This window comes from Folsomia candida, unplaced genomic scaffold, assembly GCF_002217175.1.
Source record: "Folsomia candida strain VU population unplaced genomic scaffold, ASM221717v1 Fcan01_Sc007, whole genome shotgun sequence".
In the NCBI taxonomy this organism is placed as follows: Eukaryota; Metazoa; Arthropoda; class Collembola; order Entomobryomorpha; family Isotomidae; genus Folsomia; species Folsomia candida.
Window position 1 is genome coordinate 284688 of NW_019091199.1, and position 17222 is coordinate 301909.

The window sequence follows — 17222 nt, forward strand, 5'->3', positions numbered from 1 at the left end:
CGGAATTTTGAATGCTGCAAAGTATGTCAATCTGCAAAAAAAGTGCTGGTTGATCCAATTTCATTTTGATTATTTGACGTGAGAAATAAATAAATATGAGGCCTTCTTCTTCAATCTCACTTCTTATGTAGGAAACGTTTCGTCATGTTTAATTCACAATGGTCAGCGCTGCGTCTGTGTAGCAATGTCAAGGTTGTCCCGCAAACATACATATCGTTAGTTAATTTATATACAGACCGACGATTTGCTACTTCATATGAAAGAATGTGCCGCATTTTGTTGTAATTTGTGCTTCTTTCAAGTTACGATAAAAATGAAAGATGACTTTAAAATCGTGATTCACACCAGTCCTGAAATTGGTTTAGCAAACAGGTGGATATCATAATGTGGCCACACACTTTTTGTGCTACATCCTTGTGAACTGCGTGTGTCTACTGTCTGATTCATATATGGTACATATTCCGACTTTTAAAATGAGATCACTAAAAAATTCCAAGGATTTCATTCAAAATATGCTGCATGATGAATTTGCCCCAATAAAGTTGCATAAATTAATGAAAATATGTAGATATACACAGCAAATCTAACATTTTATTAGAGCGTTTGAAATTGCACAATAATATTGTTTGATAAATCTAATAATAAGTACTTAAATAAATTTAAATAAGTCATTATTCCTACTTTTCTATTCAAATCATCATGCATTGGAATGTTGTTGGTGGAAATGTTGGATGGAAATTCTGGAATTGAGGTTGCAACAAGTCCTCAAAACTTTTGACCCAGCCCAAACCAAAAGTTTTGAAAACTCGTTGTCCCAAACGTTGCCATTATGCGTGATCGTTAGTATTCATCACTAGAAATACGACCAGAAGTGTCTGGAAAAATGACGAGTCGATCCATCAAAGAGTTTTCAGGTGCCAAGATTTGGGCATCTGGTTTGACACCAATTCGAACATGTTTTCTCTGACCTGTTGGACGACCAAGTCCGAAACGACGTGGAATCCACCGATCCAAAGGATTTTGGAACATGGTTGTGGCGTGTTCTTTAGTATGCGACCCGTCCATCGCTACAGTTGATCTGCTGTGCCCACTTACGTTTTGCTGCTCGTCTTTTTTGTGACAATTGTCATCAATCGTACAGGTGTCTATGAAGGAAAGATGTGATGGGTTAACATCATGAGACGATGTTGGGGAATGTGAGACTTTCTCATAATTTTTGCTCAATTTCACCTGAAGAACAGCAAACACCCAGAGTAGCACATTGTCCATTGATGGGATTGGTGGCATCGTTTCCTGAACATGATTCCCCTGGATTTTGGCATGGGGTGTTGTACATGAGATTTTCTTGGAAACAAGTCAGCGTCTCACTTGTCCCAAACAAGCAGCCAAGTTCCGAGGAACAACAAATGTGTGGTCCATAACAGAGACCGTTCATTCCTGGAGGTCCACATTGCTCGCACTGCAGTTTCAATTTAATTTACCAGTAAAATAGTATTTGAAAATCATCATGATTATCAGTAAATAAGCTATGATATTTATATACCTGTCTTATTTTGGTGTCTGCTCCAGATCGCTTACCACCTGGTAATGTGGGCAATGTGAGATTTTTTAATTGCTTGTTCCTTTACCCTCATTAGCGACAGTTTCTTACCTGGAGGACAGTTGGTGATGAAACAGCCAGAAACTAGAAGGGACTCGACCATTACAATTCCAAAAGCAAAAAGTAAAGACGTTTTCATTTTGAGACTTTCTATCTATACTTTGTTTCAATATTTTTCCTATGGGCAATTTATTTTATATGTAAATATGTCGTTCAAATGTATGTAAATTCGTGGTTAGTAAATATTAATTCATCTTAGTTTTTAAATTATTGAAGAATCTAAACGAAGCGTGCACAGAAAATGCGTAGAGTTGGTTGGACGCCAAAGTGGACCTCCCTGGATGAAGTGTAAGTGGTCCAGCGTCTTATAAAGAACTGAGACTATCCACCTTCCATCTTTTATCCTGGCTAAATTTGAGACGGCATGGCACCACTGGCAGAGGATGTGGTTCATCTTTTATGATCAAAGCCAAGACAGGATGATGATACGTGACATCGATATCTGCTCTGACTCCTCTCGGATACTTGCTCAGATCTCAAGGGTTGAGGTGAGATAAAGGTGTCAAATTTTTCTTCCCCCGAAATAATGCACGAGCGAATTCCCTTGATGTCTTGCTTCTCGTATCTCCATCGTATGAAAGCACGTATGTAAAAGTACACGACGATGACGCTCCGCAAGTTGCCAACAAGAATTGCGCCTTGTGCGAATGATCAAGGAAGCCCACGCCACTTCTAAAAAAACTCTAAATTGGTTATGCTATACTGTGTCTCAAAATACTGGGAAACGATGTTATCATCGTTATATTCGTGTTCAGTCCAATCAGGATCAACACCCACCAACGATTCTCAAGTTATCACCCACCTGTTGTGTAGTGGTTATGCAAATGTCTCCTTAATGGCACCCGGCATGGATCTTACAAATTGATGATCCTTCACGTGGAATGATCCAAATTTGTGTAATATGAAACGAAATTTTGATTATGGTAATTTAACAAGGGAATAATGCTGCCGTGTTGAGCAATGATTTTGCACAAATGCTTATGTATGAATAAATAAGGTCAGTATTATATTCTCATTATTCTTATATTTTATTAGGATGCGTTAAGTTTCACACATTTTCCTTGCTTTTACTTCATCAATGAAGTCAATTTTGACTTTACTGACCCAACGAGTGGACATATGTATTCTATTTGTGTATTTGTAGATACCACACTGCCCAAACTAAACTAATTTTTTTAAGTCTTTGCATAGATAGTTTTACATATAACCATTCTTTTCTTATTATCATTGCATACACATTACACAAATTATACCCAACTGCTAAATAAATATGTATACTGCTGCATGGACAACTTTCACTAGTCGTGTGTATAGCTTGTTAATGGTATCTTGATTTTTGTGGTCATTATAATTAGACATCTTTTTATTGTAATGAGTATTCAATTTCTGTTTTAGTGACCTCTATTTCATTTTCATTTGTGAAGTATTAGACAATCCTTTCCAATAAACTTTGCCAACTGTGACAAATTCATTGAAATAAATACTTTGACATTCAGACCTGATTTTTTCCCTTGATCTCGCTAGTTCAATCTCACTAGTGAGTGGTGGAATTTGGGTTGAAAAATAACAAAACGTGCGAATTGTGAATGATTTGGCTTTTGCCAAAAATACAATCGAGTCAACAGCCGCTGAGCTACTTTTGCATCTAGGTATGCGTAAGTTGTGGATGACGTATTACCAAAGGTCGACTTAATCCTCAATGAATAAAGTTATGCTTCTGCTGGTCTTATGCACAACCAAGTCCGGTAAATCACCGAATCCCCGTGTGCCCACTTCTTGCCCACGGATACAGATGTACGCCTCTGCATTGTTAAAGTTTTTGAAGCTTCTTCTTTCTTACATAAATCCCCCTCAGCATTCAACCCTTTGCTTGCGCGAGTCAATGAGAATATTGTACATGATCTTTGCATTTTCAGCGAAATGTGATGGCCCTGCTAATGCACAAAAAGTTTTGGGTTAATCCGTGTCTGGGTTTCGGATGAGTTGACTTGTTGTTGACTGTGAATATTATGTATTTGATACTGCATAAGCCATATAGATCTTTATAAATTTTGGTAAGGTTGCAGGTTTTAAATTGCAATAGAAATGTATATATAGAGTTAATGCCATCTTAAGCATTAAAGTTGCATTTTACACTTGTCTTTTAGCGTGCAAATTTTAATATTGTGTGATTATATGTAGATTAGCGAGCTAGTCAATACACCTGCCAGAAAAATAAGAGAAAACTAGACAAGATCTTTTATGCAGTGCTCATCTGACTAGTAGGAATGAAAATGAAGATTGCCATTTGTTTTTCTTGACATTGACAATGTCCCCCTTCTTCCATACATAGCTTCGGATGAGAGGAATTCATAACCGAGGCAATGGGACAGCCTCGCAAAAACAAAAGTCCAAATGGGCGGACATGTCACCGTCACAGTCATTCAACTGAACAATCAAGTAAAATATTCAAGCTCAAATACAGATGTACTTCAACGCAATGTGAGTGAATTCGTACACATGTGACAAATAAATGTAGGACAGGTTCATTAAAGAAGGCCGCAGTTTTGATTTATTTGCATTCGGATAGGATTTCTCTGACACGGAATACAGCTTATGATTACCACGTCCATTTTACAAGATTCACTAATTAGACATTAAAAGCGAAACACGAAACAACAAGATGCTATCCTTTTCCACTGCCTTCGATTCGTTATGATTCGAGCACACATCGCGTGTCTTTAATACACGAGATGAGAAAGTGGTCACTCCTTCGGTGTTTCAAAATAATGCAAAAAAAATCATTTTCTCACTCTTTAACTTTTTCTAATGAAATTTTACAAGATTAAAATCTACAATGGCATCAAAAAATTAAAGAAGATCAAGTCTTATATACTCTACTAAATACATATTTCCTCGTGACTCTTGCTTATTTACTTCAGCTGTGGGTAAGCAGGTGGCTTGAATTTGATTAAGGCGACATTATTAAGTATTACAAACTGTTAAGTAACGCAGCAGTTTCTATTTGGCAAACTTCAGATTAAGCGAGGTCGACCCTAATGGGGACGTGGGTAAGCCGATTCACTCTCACGATGGGGTTGACCTCGAGGTGGATGAAGAGGTCGACCAAGAAGCAGAGAATATTCTGCTTCATGTAGCCGTGAATGTAGAGAAAGTCTGTGACACAGAGGTGATAAATCGTTTCTGGGAAGAGATCCTCGCACAGCTTCTGGACGAGGGTGTGGTTGCTGATTGAGTCGTAAATGGTCAGCGTCTCCCCAAGTTCAGGCACCGAGATTTCCATTGGAGTCAGGTCATTGGAACAATAAATGGCAAACAGGGAGCAAATCCCAATCCCGTCGCAAAGGTCGCGGATTTCCCCGACTTTGGGGACTTGCAACCATCGGCTCTGCTTTTCTGGAGACTATAAAACGTACACAGAATAATTGTTAATTATTAATTGCTATAACATGAGGACAGAGTAAAATATAGATAAGCATAATATGCATAAATTGTAATACATAAATGCCAATATTAAAGTCAACCCTGGATTCATTTTACAAATATTCCATCAAAAACAATGATTAAATGGCTAAGGTTTATTTGCATTATATTACGTTATGTAATAGCCTTCCAAATAATGCAAAATTAGTTAAGGTCATACGATAAATTGTAATCTCATGAAATTAAGAATAATTAATAACCACTAATTAGTCCCAACTTTATGACGTTGTTCAAGCCAAGTATTAAACCTAACCACAAATACAAAACATGAATTTGTCAGTGTGTGCAAACAAGGATTTTTCATGTACTCTTAATCTATTATTACACCACCACCACCAACAACAATTACCAATTGTGGGTAATTGCCGTTGAGCGGCGTATACAATATATGCACCTCATAAGGGAGAAGGAGGTAGTTGAATAATATGCAAGTAAAATTCCCAAGGCTCAATGATACAGCAGAAAAATGGTATTGTGTGAACAACGGAATGTCAAAAATATTCCCAAAGGATCCGTTGATTACCCCAATTTGAATATTGGTGAAGTGTAATGAAATTAGCGGACCAAATGGCACTAAACCTTCTCAATCTTCATCGCCTGATAAATTGTTGTGATATAGACATCCAAATTAATGGCAAGATTTAACTTGAAGTTGAGATTTATCATGATGAGTGCGTGGCGTAGCAAACGTCATGGAGGAGCCGTGGCAAAGGCCTCGCCTCATTGTCTCTGAATTTATTTGGATAGGGATTCATATGGTGCATGGCTTCATTGCAACAACTTTACAAATTGGGACACGATGTTTTAGTGCTAATTCAGGATTCAAATTTCCAATGAATGAAGGAACAACTTATTCATGTGAGCTATTACTTGGTGCTAAGTTTATTTAAGGAAAATATTACAAAATTCTCCCATTTTATTCCTTTGCAATGAGAGGAAATGAATGACGGTTAGATGATTTGGAAGTGTAAACAGTTTTTTATACTTATTATTTACAATGGGTCCATCTTTTTTCAAATGTTTATGTTCCACTCGGTTTCTCTGCGTCTTTTACACTGTTTTGGACAATTTTGTCACCATTCAGTTTGGACAGATGAGGATAAATTTTTTCATTTTCTTATAGAATAAGAAATTACATAAGAATATTGAAATATTCACTGTCTGCACACATGTCTGTCTGACAATTTGTACAATTCAATTACATGGTCAACAAGTATAGCACCTCAAATGACCACATAAATATGGACACAATTATGCGAATTGAAATGTTAACTCTTCAACGAAAGCATTATCTCGTACATATTTACATATATGCACACCATCAAAAAATTGATTTTGACTAGTTCACACCCCAAATCGTGCCAAGCATGTCGTTTCATTAAAATTTTTTCTGAAATGTATATTAATTAAATTAAATTAAATTAAAAAAGGAGATAACGCTCACCAGTTGATGGTTCCGACTGCTCATGATGTAGCTCTTGAGTGTCATTACGCTACGAAGTATTGCGTACACATGGATCATTAGTACATACATATTTGTCGAATAAGTGAAATCCTTACCTTGCGTTAATCCAAGCAATGACCAGCTTTTCAGGTGACGTCGTTTCTGTAAAGCAATCAAGGGAATTAGCCCCATTCGAGATTCATGTGTCCACACATAAATTTGACACAAACACGAGTTTCACCTGATTTGACAGTGCACCCAAAGGTGAAGAGCGTCGCGATGATGCGTTCTCTGGCAAGAATCTCTTTCGAGTAGAGACACATTATTGCTTCAATGAGGGCAATGTGAGCAGCCTGGTGATTAAGTTACTTTCATGTATTACTTGCACACTTTTTCGATCAAACTGTCAATTTCACAAAAAATGTCTGCATTTGAAGAGGTTCTTACAATTTTGATTGGTTTCTGTCTCAAGGTCCCCTCAGTGAGTTTCATGTCGGACGGTTGTGCAACATAGACGCCACGGCGAGACAGGATTTTGATGATTTCCCAGAGACAAAGTCCATGACCTGGATCTCCATTTGTCGCTCCTAACGTTTCATTGTACAAATTTGCCAATGCAAAACTGTACAACTTTCCACTCACTAGTCCCTTAATCACCTCATCCCGAAGACGGTATTTGATGGGCTTCGACTGCGTATGAGTTGCGACAAAAAGAAAAGACAAAATATTCCGAGAATATCATTAGGTGTGGCTGCCATTGATGGAGTGGGTACATTTGCATAATACAGAAAATATGTATATTCAAACCTTTTTGGATTCCTTGAATGGATCAATTAAATACTCTTTAGGCACATGAATCAGTGCTTTTGTCATTACCCAGCGAATAGAGGCCTGCTTCTTGGCCTGCAGAATAGACAGCGAAAGTGAATTTAGAAAATGAACATCAAAATCACAACAATAAGGGAGCAGCAGAGTAGAAGCCTCAATATTAATATGCATTCATTTTCATATGTACACATTACATGTATGTACATACACCTTGCGAGGTTGTACATATTAGCTCTCTCACTTTCCTCACACATTTGTACTCGCAGTCGTCTTGCCGTCATAATCGTCATTCATTCTTGGTAGAAAACAATGCTTTATTTTTAATACCTCCCACCACGGCGCTTGAAACTCCTTGTGGCGCTTATTGAGCCAAATGAACATGCGTTTTGTGCGATCCACTAGAATTAGAAGAAATAATACTGTAATTCATTTTTCATTTAAGAGTTACCAAATTGAGTCTTCTTGTTCCTGCCCATCAATCCGGTGAAATTTGTTTAAAAGTATAAAAACTGATTTATTAACCTGTCCCATTTGGATTCTCGCTGTTTCGTTTAATTTCTGAAATTTCTGTCCAACATGTCCAACACTCGCCGTTTATGCTCAGCGGATTCTCATTCTTGGCGTTCAGGGAGTAGAGCGATTCTAGGTCGCTCCAACCAGAAAGAAGTGGATCCGCGGCAAGCCAACAATCGGGGTGCCAGTGGGGGCTCCCATTTGTCAACACGTCAATGTCGCCCCCAGCCTCGGAGGAATGATTTGCATGCGCGTTTCTCCTCAAATTTTCATTGTAGCTCTTGTTTCGCAGCTTGGAGTCCATCGACGCATTTTCTTCTTCCGCGATAGTGAACAATCCATTGCTGCATTCACTATTGGAAATAATGGGAGAACATTTACTGCTGTTTCTGGGATTGAGTCGGGATGAAGTGCGAAATGCGACGCTTCTGCTCAATTTCACGGAAGAGGAATGTCCCGAGGATGAACTGGTCGTGGAGACCTTTCGAACGCTTTCACCACTTTTCTCGGATGACGTAGAAATTAAAGAGTTTAGCGTTGGCAGTGGTGGCAATGGTGGGTGACGATCGTTGTGCTTTCCAAAATTACAACTGCTGCACTCACAATACTCTAAAATGAGATTCTTTGACTTTTTCCTACTCGGTTTATTGCTGCTGGCTTTCGACGAAGATGATTTTGAACACCTGCTCGACTTTCTACGCAAGATTAGCTTTGATGGCGCTGATTTTTTACTTACTCCTGCAGACTGTTTCTTTAAAGATTTATTTGACCCGGTTAAAGGTTCAGACTTGCCACAAATTTCAACAGAGTTATTTGGCTTTTGAAACCCTTTCCTTGGTTTATTGAACATTAGGCATTCATTGCAATCAGAGCGGAATACACAAGGAGACGAAACTCCATGACAGTCCAGTTGCTGTTGTTGCTGATTAACGGAATCCATCTGAAGAGAATCCGGACTGGATTGTAATGGAGATGATCCTGAAATTGAGACCGATGTAGATCCAGACCCAGTTCCAGAACCTTTTCCAGAATCTGCAGAGTTATCCGTCGCATCCGACAGTTTTCTCGTAGAATCGTCTTCATGGAGTCGGAAACTTTTGACGACGACAGTTGTCTTATTCTCTGGTCGCCCTGTAGACAAACTTTCTTTTTGGTCACGAAGTTGGCTGAACAATTTATCATTCTCGGAACGGCCAGACCCTGGTCCACCACCACCGATAAGAATCGACAGTTCTCTCAACTGCTGTAAAACTGATCTATTTTTCTCCTTCTCCATACTTGGGCTATTGAAAGTCTCCTCTCCCCCACTGCTGCCACTGCTGCCAGGGTTATTCGTAAGTGTGGGGGATATTTCGGACGAGGAAGATGGAAAGGACTCGTGGTGGTCGCGAAAATCATGCATGTTTTCCCCAGCAGCAGCAACGGTCGATATAATTGGAGGAGAGTGAGTTGAGGATAGTGTCGAGTAATCATCTTCCTTGAGGACGTGGCCACAAGTAAGAAATGTGCTTGAGTAAGCGTCGATTTCAGTGTCCGTATCAGTTCTTATTAGATTATTTAGTAACAACAGCTCTGCTTGTTCGTCTTTGGACAGGCATTCATTTGGCAAGGTTAACGTGACTCTTTTGTTGGCCTTTTGCGGTGGTTTCATTAACTTTTGGTGGTCTTTGTTTGCACCGCTGGCTGATTCAGATGGTTTTGGGGACGTGGACTGTGGTCGAATTATGTTTTCAAGGTTTTCCACGGCTGTACGAATACTCATCTCTCGCTGAGACGCCGAGGGTGGTGAGGGAAACGACTGTGATGGTCGCATCAAACTGTTGTTTCTTTTTGCAATGTTGGCAAACATTTTATCATTGAATTTCAGTTTTGATTTCAGTTTGATCATGGATGGATTCTTGGGTGGCAGTGGCGGTGGGATTACAATGGAGCTTTTGGCTTGTCTCATTTGACCATTTCTTGAAGCAATTGTTACGCAATTCGTCGCTGTGTCATGACTTTGTGTGATTTGAGTTGAAATTGTTTCACTTTTATTAATACTCGTAATTGTCACATTTGGAGACTGGGGTTGAGTGGGAGTAGTGACTTCACTGCTGCTGTTGCAACTGCTGCTCCCCGAACTGAGGGAGGAAGGACTAGAAATTGGCTGAAGGTGTGCCTTCCCCCCATCGTCCCTGTGTCTTCCATCATTGAACATGACGGAATCAAAGCTCTCCAGCAGACTGTCATTGTCTGGATCACCTTTGTCCCCAGCTGTGGGGAAATTCATTTCCCCCTCTGCTATCATTTCACGTTCCTCTTGTGACTCCTCCACCAATTTGGATAAATCAGGATCGAATTCTAACGACGCGTTCAGCACAGCTGCGGATTTACTTCTTGGGAGTGACTCCATCGGAACGTAGACCATTGTTAACTTTGCTAAAGACGATATCGTTGATCCGATGCTGTTGTTTTTGTTCTTTGGATTGCCACAAATGTTTCTCAAATCATAAATTGCAGATTCTGTATCATTTGACACTTTAGATGCTTCAGAGCGAGTATATTTGTGCTCACCCTCACGATCGTTATTTTCAATTGGACCATGTCTCATATTATTCAATCCTTTGTCATTCTTGAATAACCCAAGCTCCTCAGCATCACAATGTGTGTCATACTCTTCATCATGCATCACCTGATACTGTTGCTGTCGGTGATACTGCTGATGATGGATGAGGGGTGTGGTCGTCGATAACTTTAAAATTCCAAGATTTATTGCTGGATTTGCAAAAATCTGTTCCGATTTGGCCGGAGGTGGGTTTCTACTCCCTCCGACAAGCTTCCCGTGAACCGTAACATTGCCAACGTCATCATTTTTAGTCATTTTATCCTTTCTACTAGTTGGCAAAGGTTTGGGTTTATGCTGTTGCTTTTTCATATTATTACTGCGTTCATCATTTTCACTGCTTTCTACTTCCTCCTCTGGACTGCTGCAGTAGGTTTTCGTACTTGGGAAGGAATCCTGGTCTCGCTCCATCATCACATTGTAACCTCCATCGTCACCCTCAAAATCGCCTTCTCGCTCCGCAAATCTGTCCGAGGTAATTGGTGGAATCAACAGGGTTAGTGGTTGACTCAGAGTTTCACCAACGGTGGAAAGTGTAGAAAGGGTCATGTGAGACCCAGAATTATGGGATCCACCCAACAGGTACGAAGTGGACCCATAGCTCGTCTTATTACTCGAACTTCTCTGACTGGATCTGGAGGATGGCGTAGGTTGGGAATGATGAGCAAGAAAAAACGACTTTTGCGAACTTCCCCCGCTGCTGGACTTCCTTGCGTAGTTGTAAATGTAATTATTGCCGGATGAGCCCGTAGTGTGACTGGAAGATGATGACATGGACACCTTTTTGTAATTGAGCCTACCATTCTGTGGAGGAGGATGTGGAGCATTATTTGTTCTATTATGACTATTTCTCTGTTGAAGGTTGTTACTGATGCAGTATGAATTTTGTTTTCTACTTGCTGTCACCAAAATGTCACTCTTGTCCGCACCACCTCCACCCCCATCGCTTCCGTCGCAATACTTGGTCTCTGGCAAACTTGAGATTGCTTTCTCCTTTTCGGCCAATGCAATCCTTGGCCCCCAATTGGAGATTGGTTGAGCTGTAGATTTGCTCTTCTTTTTTCCTGTCATCAGCTTTATTTTTCGGGTATACATTTCCTATTCGTCCACAACGACTGATGATTTTGTTCAACATTCGTTATTTTTTTATTGCCACGAGTTAAATGGAAGAACTTGGTGAAATTTGAGAAAAACGATCTGTACGAAAATAATGATCTCTGCCATTATTTGACCAGTTTTTATTTCTCTCTGAAGGATTTTTTCCGATGCCCTTTCGATTTGAAGTTTACTTCGTACAAAGGAATGTGTATTTCACAAATAACATCACCACGCCTGCTGCTGCTGCATCCGTCCTTACAAATTGAGAGTGAAATTCAACTCTTCTTTCACCTCATATTACTGTATTGGCAGTATCTCACCCTACAAATTCAAACCATAACAATGTTACTCTTCATTTTTAGCATCTCTAGAAAAATATTTTATTTTTATTTCAAGTAATGATGTTGAAAGACAAAAATAGAAATAGCTGCAGCATGAAAATTCCTTTCCATTCGTGTCATTTTCAAACTTAATTAGCATAGAATACGACGATTCAAATGGCGAATGAAGGATGAAGATAAATCTCTTGAAGAGGATACAAATTTGCATTGAATTTTAATCCAGTGCAGCATAAAGTTCCCACTCTTCATTTTGTTTTCATTGTCACCCACAATGAAAGACGTTCGGAGAGATAAAAGTTGATAAAACACTTCACTCCTCAGTCAGTCAGTCAGTCCCATTTATCCGTCGGAGATTTGTACAGTATTGTTGCGATGTCTCTCGTAATGAACAGTGTGGTATTTAGCCACGTTCTTTTTGTGCACCATTGTGTTACAATAATGGGAATAATAAGAGACTCGATTTTATCGCTGGGATGACATTGCTGATTGTTGGAGGTGATTGTTGAACATGTAGTTCTCGTAACTGCTCCTGTTCTTGAATCAAGTGGAGCTTCTTCCTCCCGTCGTTAACGTATTAATAATAACAAGAAAGAAAAGGCAAAACGCACAGCATCCTCTTCCTAGCCTACATTTTTGCATAGCACAATAACAACAATTTGTAATCTGCCACTACCAATAAGAACGATACGCCACGCCGCAGTGTTCTTCTTGTCTGCGAGAGTAATCACCACGCGAGGTCGAGTAGGTATGCATCTTATTCTCAGGTGATTATTAATCGCCGTCTCAAACGCCTCCAACCCAAAAGCGACATTATTTTCAGTGTTACAATTTATTTATTGTACGAGTGTCTACTACTACGCTCCTTATTGTGTTTATTATTGTTACCAATAAATAGCTCGGTATGCAAAGGAACAAAGTTGAAAAAGGGAAAAAAATGTTTGCATTCAAATAAAACTTTCTTTCTCGTTGTATTGAAATTAGTTTAATTATTAATATCGGCTGCCACTCTATTATATGCTTCTGCACTGTCTCACATCCATTTTTGTCGGTATTTACTGTCATTTTCTAAGTAAAAAGTGAAATACTCAATGAAGTATGTATTTAGAATGCCATCAAGTGGATTCTTATGATGCTTGCAATTTGTAGTACAAATAAGTACTTTACTAATCCGGACTTTGATGGGATACGCTAAAAAACTGATTGAAAGGATATTTCAATTAGCATTTCTAGTGAGAATAATGGTCAATTTTGTCATCTCTCTATTCATGCCCATAAATACATGGTATTCATGACAAGAGAATGTATTTTCTTGATTCATGTTATACCATAAATATCTTCGTGTGATGCTTGGCATATCTCAACTGAACAATTATTGATTTCATTGCTCATTCTTGTCGTGTTACTAAATATACAAAATTACTCAACATTTACAAAAACTAATAATCAGACATTAAGTAAGGAAGTCATGAACATACACTTTCTTTGACTGCATTCCCTGTATCAAAGGGATTATTGGATTGCACAAAGTTAGGTAGAAATATGTGCATGTGGTTCTGTCTCAAAAAATCTGAAAATATTTAAACGCACAAATTTATTAGGTCTTCCTCATCCATTCACAATCAACAATGGTCTCCCACTCCCTAATTAAATTCACTGCCTCAAGTCAAATGAAATCCCACACACACGTTTAGCGTTTGTTTCCCTTGTGTTCGAATTGAATAACTTTGTCTGAATTGATTTTAATTTCATCTTCACATTACACCCATTTATGTAACAGTTATGATGAAAACAGTTCAGTTTATAAGACGGCTTGGTCCTTCATCACCTGCTAACGTGTTAACTTTGCTTAATCAACGCTAGACCTAAAAGGTATAATTATCTTGGGAAAATTTCGCAAGCACATCAATTTCATGGCATAACAGTCATAATAAATTAAGTCACCAGAGGAATAGTGAACTGTTAACCTGTCTCAAAATCTGTCAGCATGCGAAAAATATGATGACGACGAGGCTCTTCTGGCCATGCCCGTGTAACACCTCGCATATTCAATGGGCAATTATTAAAATAATTAACAAAACTTCCTTCCTTCCTTCCTCTCTCAGCACAAATACACACGTGAGCTGAGGGGTTTAAACCTTGGACAATTAAGAGAATTCCCTTATTTTTACACAATTGCACTGCCAGTACCTCCGTCTCATCCTCACAACAATAAGTGAGCCTCTTTAGAACAATTTGACGATTTCGCTTTTCCTTTCAATTCTGCAAAAGCAAGCGGATATCCCTTTAAACTCTAAGCTAAGCTCGTACAAGTCACAACCTTTGTCACTTTATGCACGTTAATGTAAATCATGTCGCGCCATCGTGTTAAATCTTATCTTGAATTAATTCTCAGCACGTTCTTAAGATAAGATGAGTTTTATATGTATAGTGAAAATCTTCCTAAGCCGGCAAAGCGAATGAGACTAGCTCTGTCGTATGAATGTAAATATGTATGGCATATCTCATCAAAATGTGTACGCAGATATGTACAACAAATTCTCTCTGATAAACAACTTTTAAACAAAAAGATTCGAAACTGTACATGTGTTGTATATCAGTAACCGTAATATTATGCGATGATTCCTCATGCCTAGTTGAAAAGTGGGGGGGGGCAAACCAAGAGACATTAATTTGTCATTGTTTTAAGGCTTGTGAGATAGATGGATAAATAGATAACCAAAAGTGTCCTCCCTTCTGTCACAAATAAGGATTTGTGGGACCATGCCCGACAAATACTGACAAAGATTTTATCACTCAACTGCGATAATTAACGACCACAACGATCTGCTACCAACCAACTGCTAACAATGGGAGCAAAATTTGCTTGCCAAGGAATTTAATTAGTGCTTTTTCATGTCGGAACAAAACGGAACAGAAAGGGTAATGCCATCCGTATTTGGTACCAAACTCATCCCCCCAAGCTGGTGAAACCTGCAGTAGAATAGTCGGTGATGTATAGGGTTGGTGGTAAATCGTCGTCGGACATTTTGTAGAGGACAAGTCGAAGGAAGAGCAACTCGTTGTTGGACAAGTAAATGTGGAGGACAAGTCGAAGAAGAACATTTGGTCGAAAATATGGAATTGTCTTTTAGCTTTAAAATTTACAATCAAATTGAATTATTATGTACAAGATTCTGCAAAATTAGGATTTTTATCTTTTTGAAAATTTCCCTGAGTTAGTCCATTTACGCTTTAGGCATGAGACATCGCTATATGTTGGAGCGACTACGACACTTTTCGCTCCCACGAGTTACCCTACTACGAGTTGCCCAACTACCACCCTACCCGCCTTCGAGTTATCCAACGACGATTTACCCGTAACCCGATGTATATGTATGTAAGCGGAAATTGAACAAAATATTTTAAAAACATTGATTAGTTCCATAAAATCCAGAATAAATCTGTTTCATCATCGCAAAGAAAGTGAGTTTGCAATTTACTCGTCATATTTTCATTTATCCTCCGTCGTCATCTTATTCAGCCCTCGTAAAGAAATGCATTGAATCTTTTATTCAGAATTGATTCAAGAGATTTTGGTTCTCGAAAACTATTTATTACTAAATTCCCACGATTATAACTGTCTGGGGGTAGCATGCACTGGTTGGTGAACTGGTAAACTTTACTATTGTCAAGCTGCCATGCTGGTGATGACATGAGTCAACGTTTCGTTTTTGAAGCCAATTTGTACAGAGCAATCATCATCAATTTAGTTCCGGAAGAAGGAACATTTCATTTGAAGATTGACAATAATAATTGTCGTAGTAAATCAAGCTTGCTCGATGATTAAGTAATTTTGTTAATTCGCTCCACTTGAGATTTTTGATGAATTTTCTAAATTATGGGATTATAGAAAACGGTCGCTAATTGTGGAAAAGTAGTGAGAACGATTTTGTAAGTGGATTGCATAGTTTGAAGAGATTCGAGCAATAAAAAGTGAGAAATCAATCAATCAATAATGTGTGGGCATGTACCTGTGCGTAATCGTTCCCTTAAATCAACAACTCAAATGGTCGTCGTTTAGCAGCACTCACAAGACGAAGAACCACTGCACTATTATTATTATCAAATCTGTCACTTTTTCTTTTACACTCAATTTTTCAGGAGAAATTTGTTTTTGTCACTTGAAATATATACGAAAATTAGTCTTACTCGCTCACGCGAAATTGCGCAATATTTGGCAGTTGGCTGGCTAGCACAGAACTAAAACCAATTTTTAATGGACCACTTTGGTAGGTCTCATAAATATTCATGCAATGAGCATTTAAGGGACAGATGACAGCAAACCTGCTCTCTCCCTCAAACTCTAGGATAATTCAAGTTAATCCTATTCTTGGCTATTTCCAAAACCAACAAAACCACAGATGAGAATAATTGATGGGAAAATTTACAAAAAGGAAGAAATAAAATTGACTAAAAACGGCAGATTTTCGTACTTGAAACGACTCTGAGAGCTTTTTAAACCACAGGAACTGATCACTGCAAACAGTGCACAATTGTTTGAGCTGCATAATACGTACGTATGGTCCACTCTACTTCCACATTCAAGTCAATCTGTCTAAGCTCCGATTAAATGGATCCCGTTTTGAAAAAAATAACTGACCACTTGGGAACCAATAAAATTTGCTTCAAATATTTATTGCCTGCATGAAAAAAACAGTCAAAATGCAAACTTTGCTGGGATAAATGGCTGCTATCTATGCCTTCGACGGGCGCTGAGCCTTGACTGAATCACTCCAAGCTAAAAGCAAGCAGTTGTTAAGTTAGTTAACTTTACTGACAATGAGAGATACGACGACAACGACGAAGGAAGGGAAAGACGATAAAGCTTGATGATGATGCCATTCGATTTCATTGCTAAGCAAGATTTACAGAACATACGACAAGTTGTAAATCTTTTTCATCGTTTTGGATGCTTTTGTGTTTGTATCCTTATGGTAATATCCGCTTACCTTGCCTTAGGACGGGAAAATTCTTTGCAAATTTGCACACTACTACCCTGTGCATTTGGAGGTGACCATGCTTGAAAATTGCCCCTTTCTGCATTTGGTTGGCAGTCGTGGATCGTCGTAGTAAAACAGTAACCTAGTGGAATATATTCGGACAACAGTTCCACCACCAGTGCAAATGCAGCGACAAGTGGTTTCACAAAAACGATTAAGTTCATCACAGCCGTTGAATTTAAAAGACGAAACGTGAGACATTCATTTCATGAAA

General features: G+C 38.7%; 2 protein-coding genes across 4 annotated transcripts; both read right to left on the reverse strand.

Moving 5' to 3' along the window:
- Window positions 1-565: 565 nt before the first annotated feature.
- Window positions 566-2445, reverse strand: LOC110852532 (oxytocin-neurophysin 1). Of its 2 annotated transcripts, XM_022100634.2 has the most exons (5): window positions 1652-2445; window positions 1544-1581; window positions 1231-1459; window positions 969-1145; window positions 566-875 (listed from the first exon to the last, which is right to left on the reverse strand). In XM_022100634.2, exons 1-5 carry the CDS (start codon window positions 1737-1739, stop codon window positions 841-843), a joined length of 567 nt encoding a protein of 188 aa, XP_021956326.1. In that variant the 5' UTR covers window positions 1740-2445; the 3' UTR covers window positions 566-840. The 2 variants fall into 2 exon arrangements, with proteins under 2 accessions (XP_021956326.1, XP_021956325.1); XM_022100633.2 differs by having other exon boundaries at window positions 566-1145; window positions 1652-2289.
- A 1739-nt stretch (window positions 2446-4184) lies between these two features.
- On the reverse strand, window positions 4185-16714 carry LOC118436223. Of its 2 annotated transcripts, XM_035853809.1 has the most exons (10): window positions 15980-16714; window positions 13445-13536; window positions 7938-11949; window positions 7743-7813; window positions 7395-7490; window positions 7035-7277; window positions 6829-6940; window positions 6704-6749; window positions 6588-6636; window positions 4185-5063 (listed from the first exon to the last, which is right to left on the reverse strand). In XM_035853809.1, the coding sequence occupies exons 3-10, from the start codon at window positions 11623-11625 to the stop codon at window positions 4680-4682; spliced, it is 4689 nt and encodes a 1562-aa protein (XP_035709702.1). In that variant the 5' UTR covers window positions 11626-11949; window positions 13445-13536; window positions 15980-16714; the 3' UTR covers window positions 4185-4679. The 2 variants fall into 2 exon arrangements, with proteins under 2 accessions (XP_035709702.1, XP_035709701.1); XM_035853808.1 differs by lacking the exon at window positions 13445-13536.
- Between the last annotated feature and the right edge of the window lie 508 nt (window positions 16715-17222).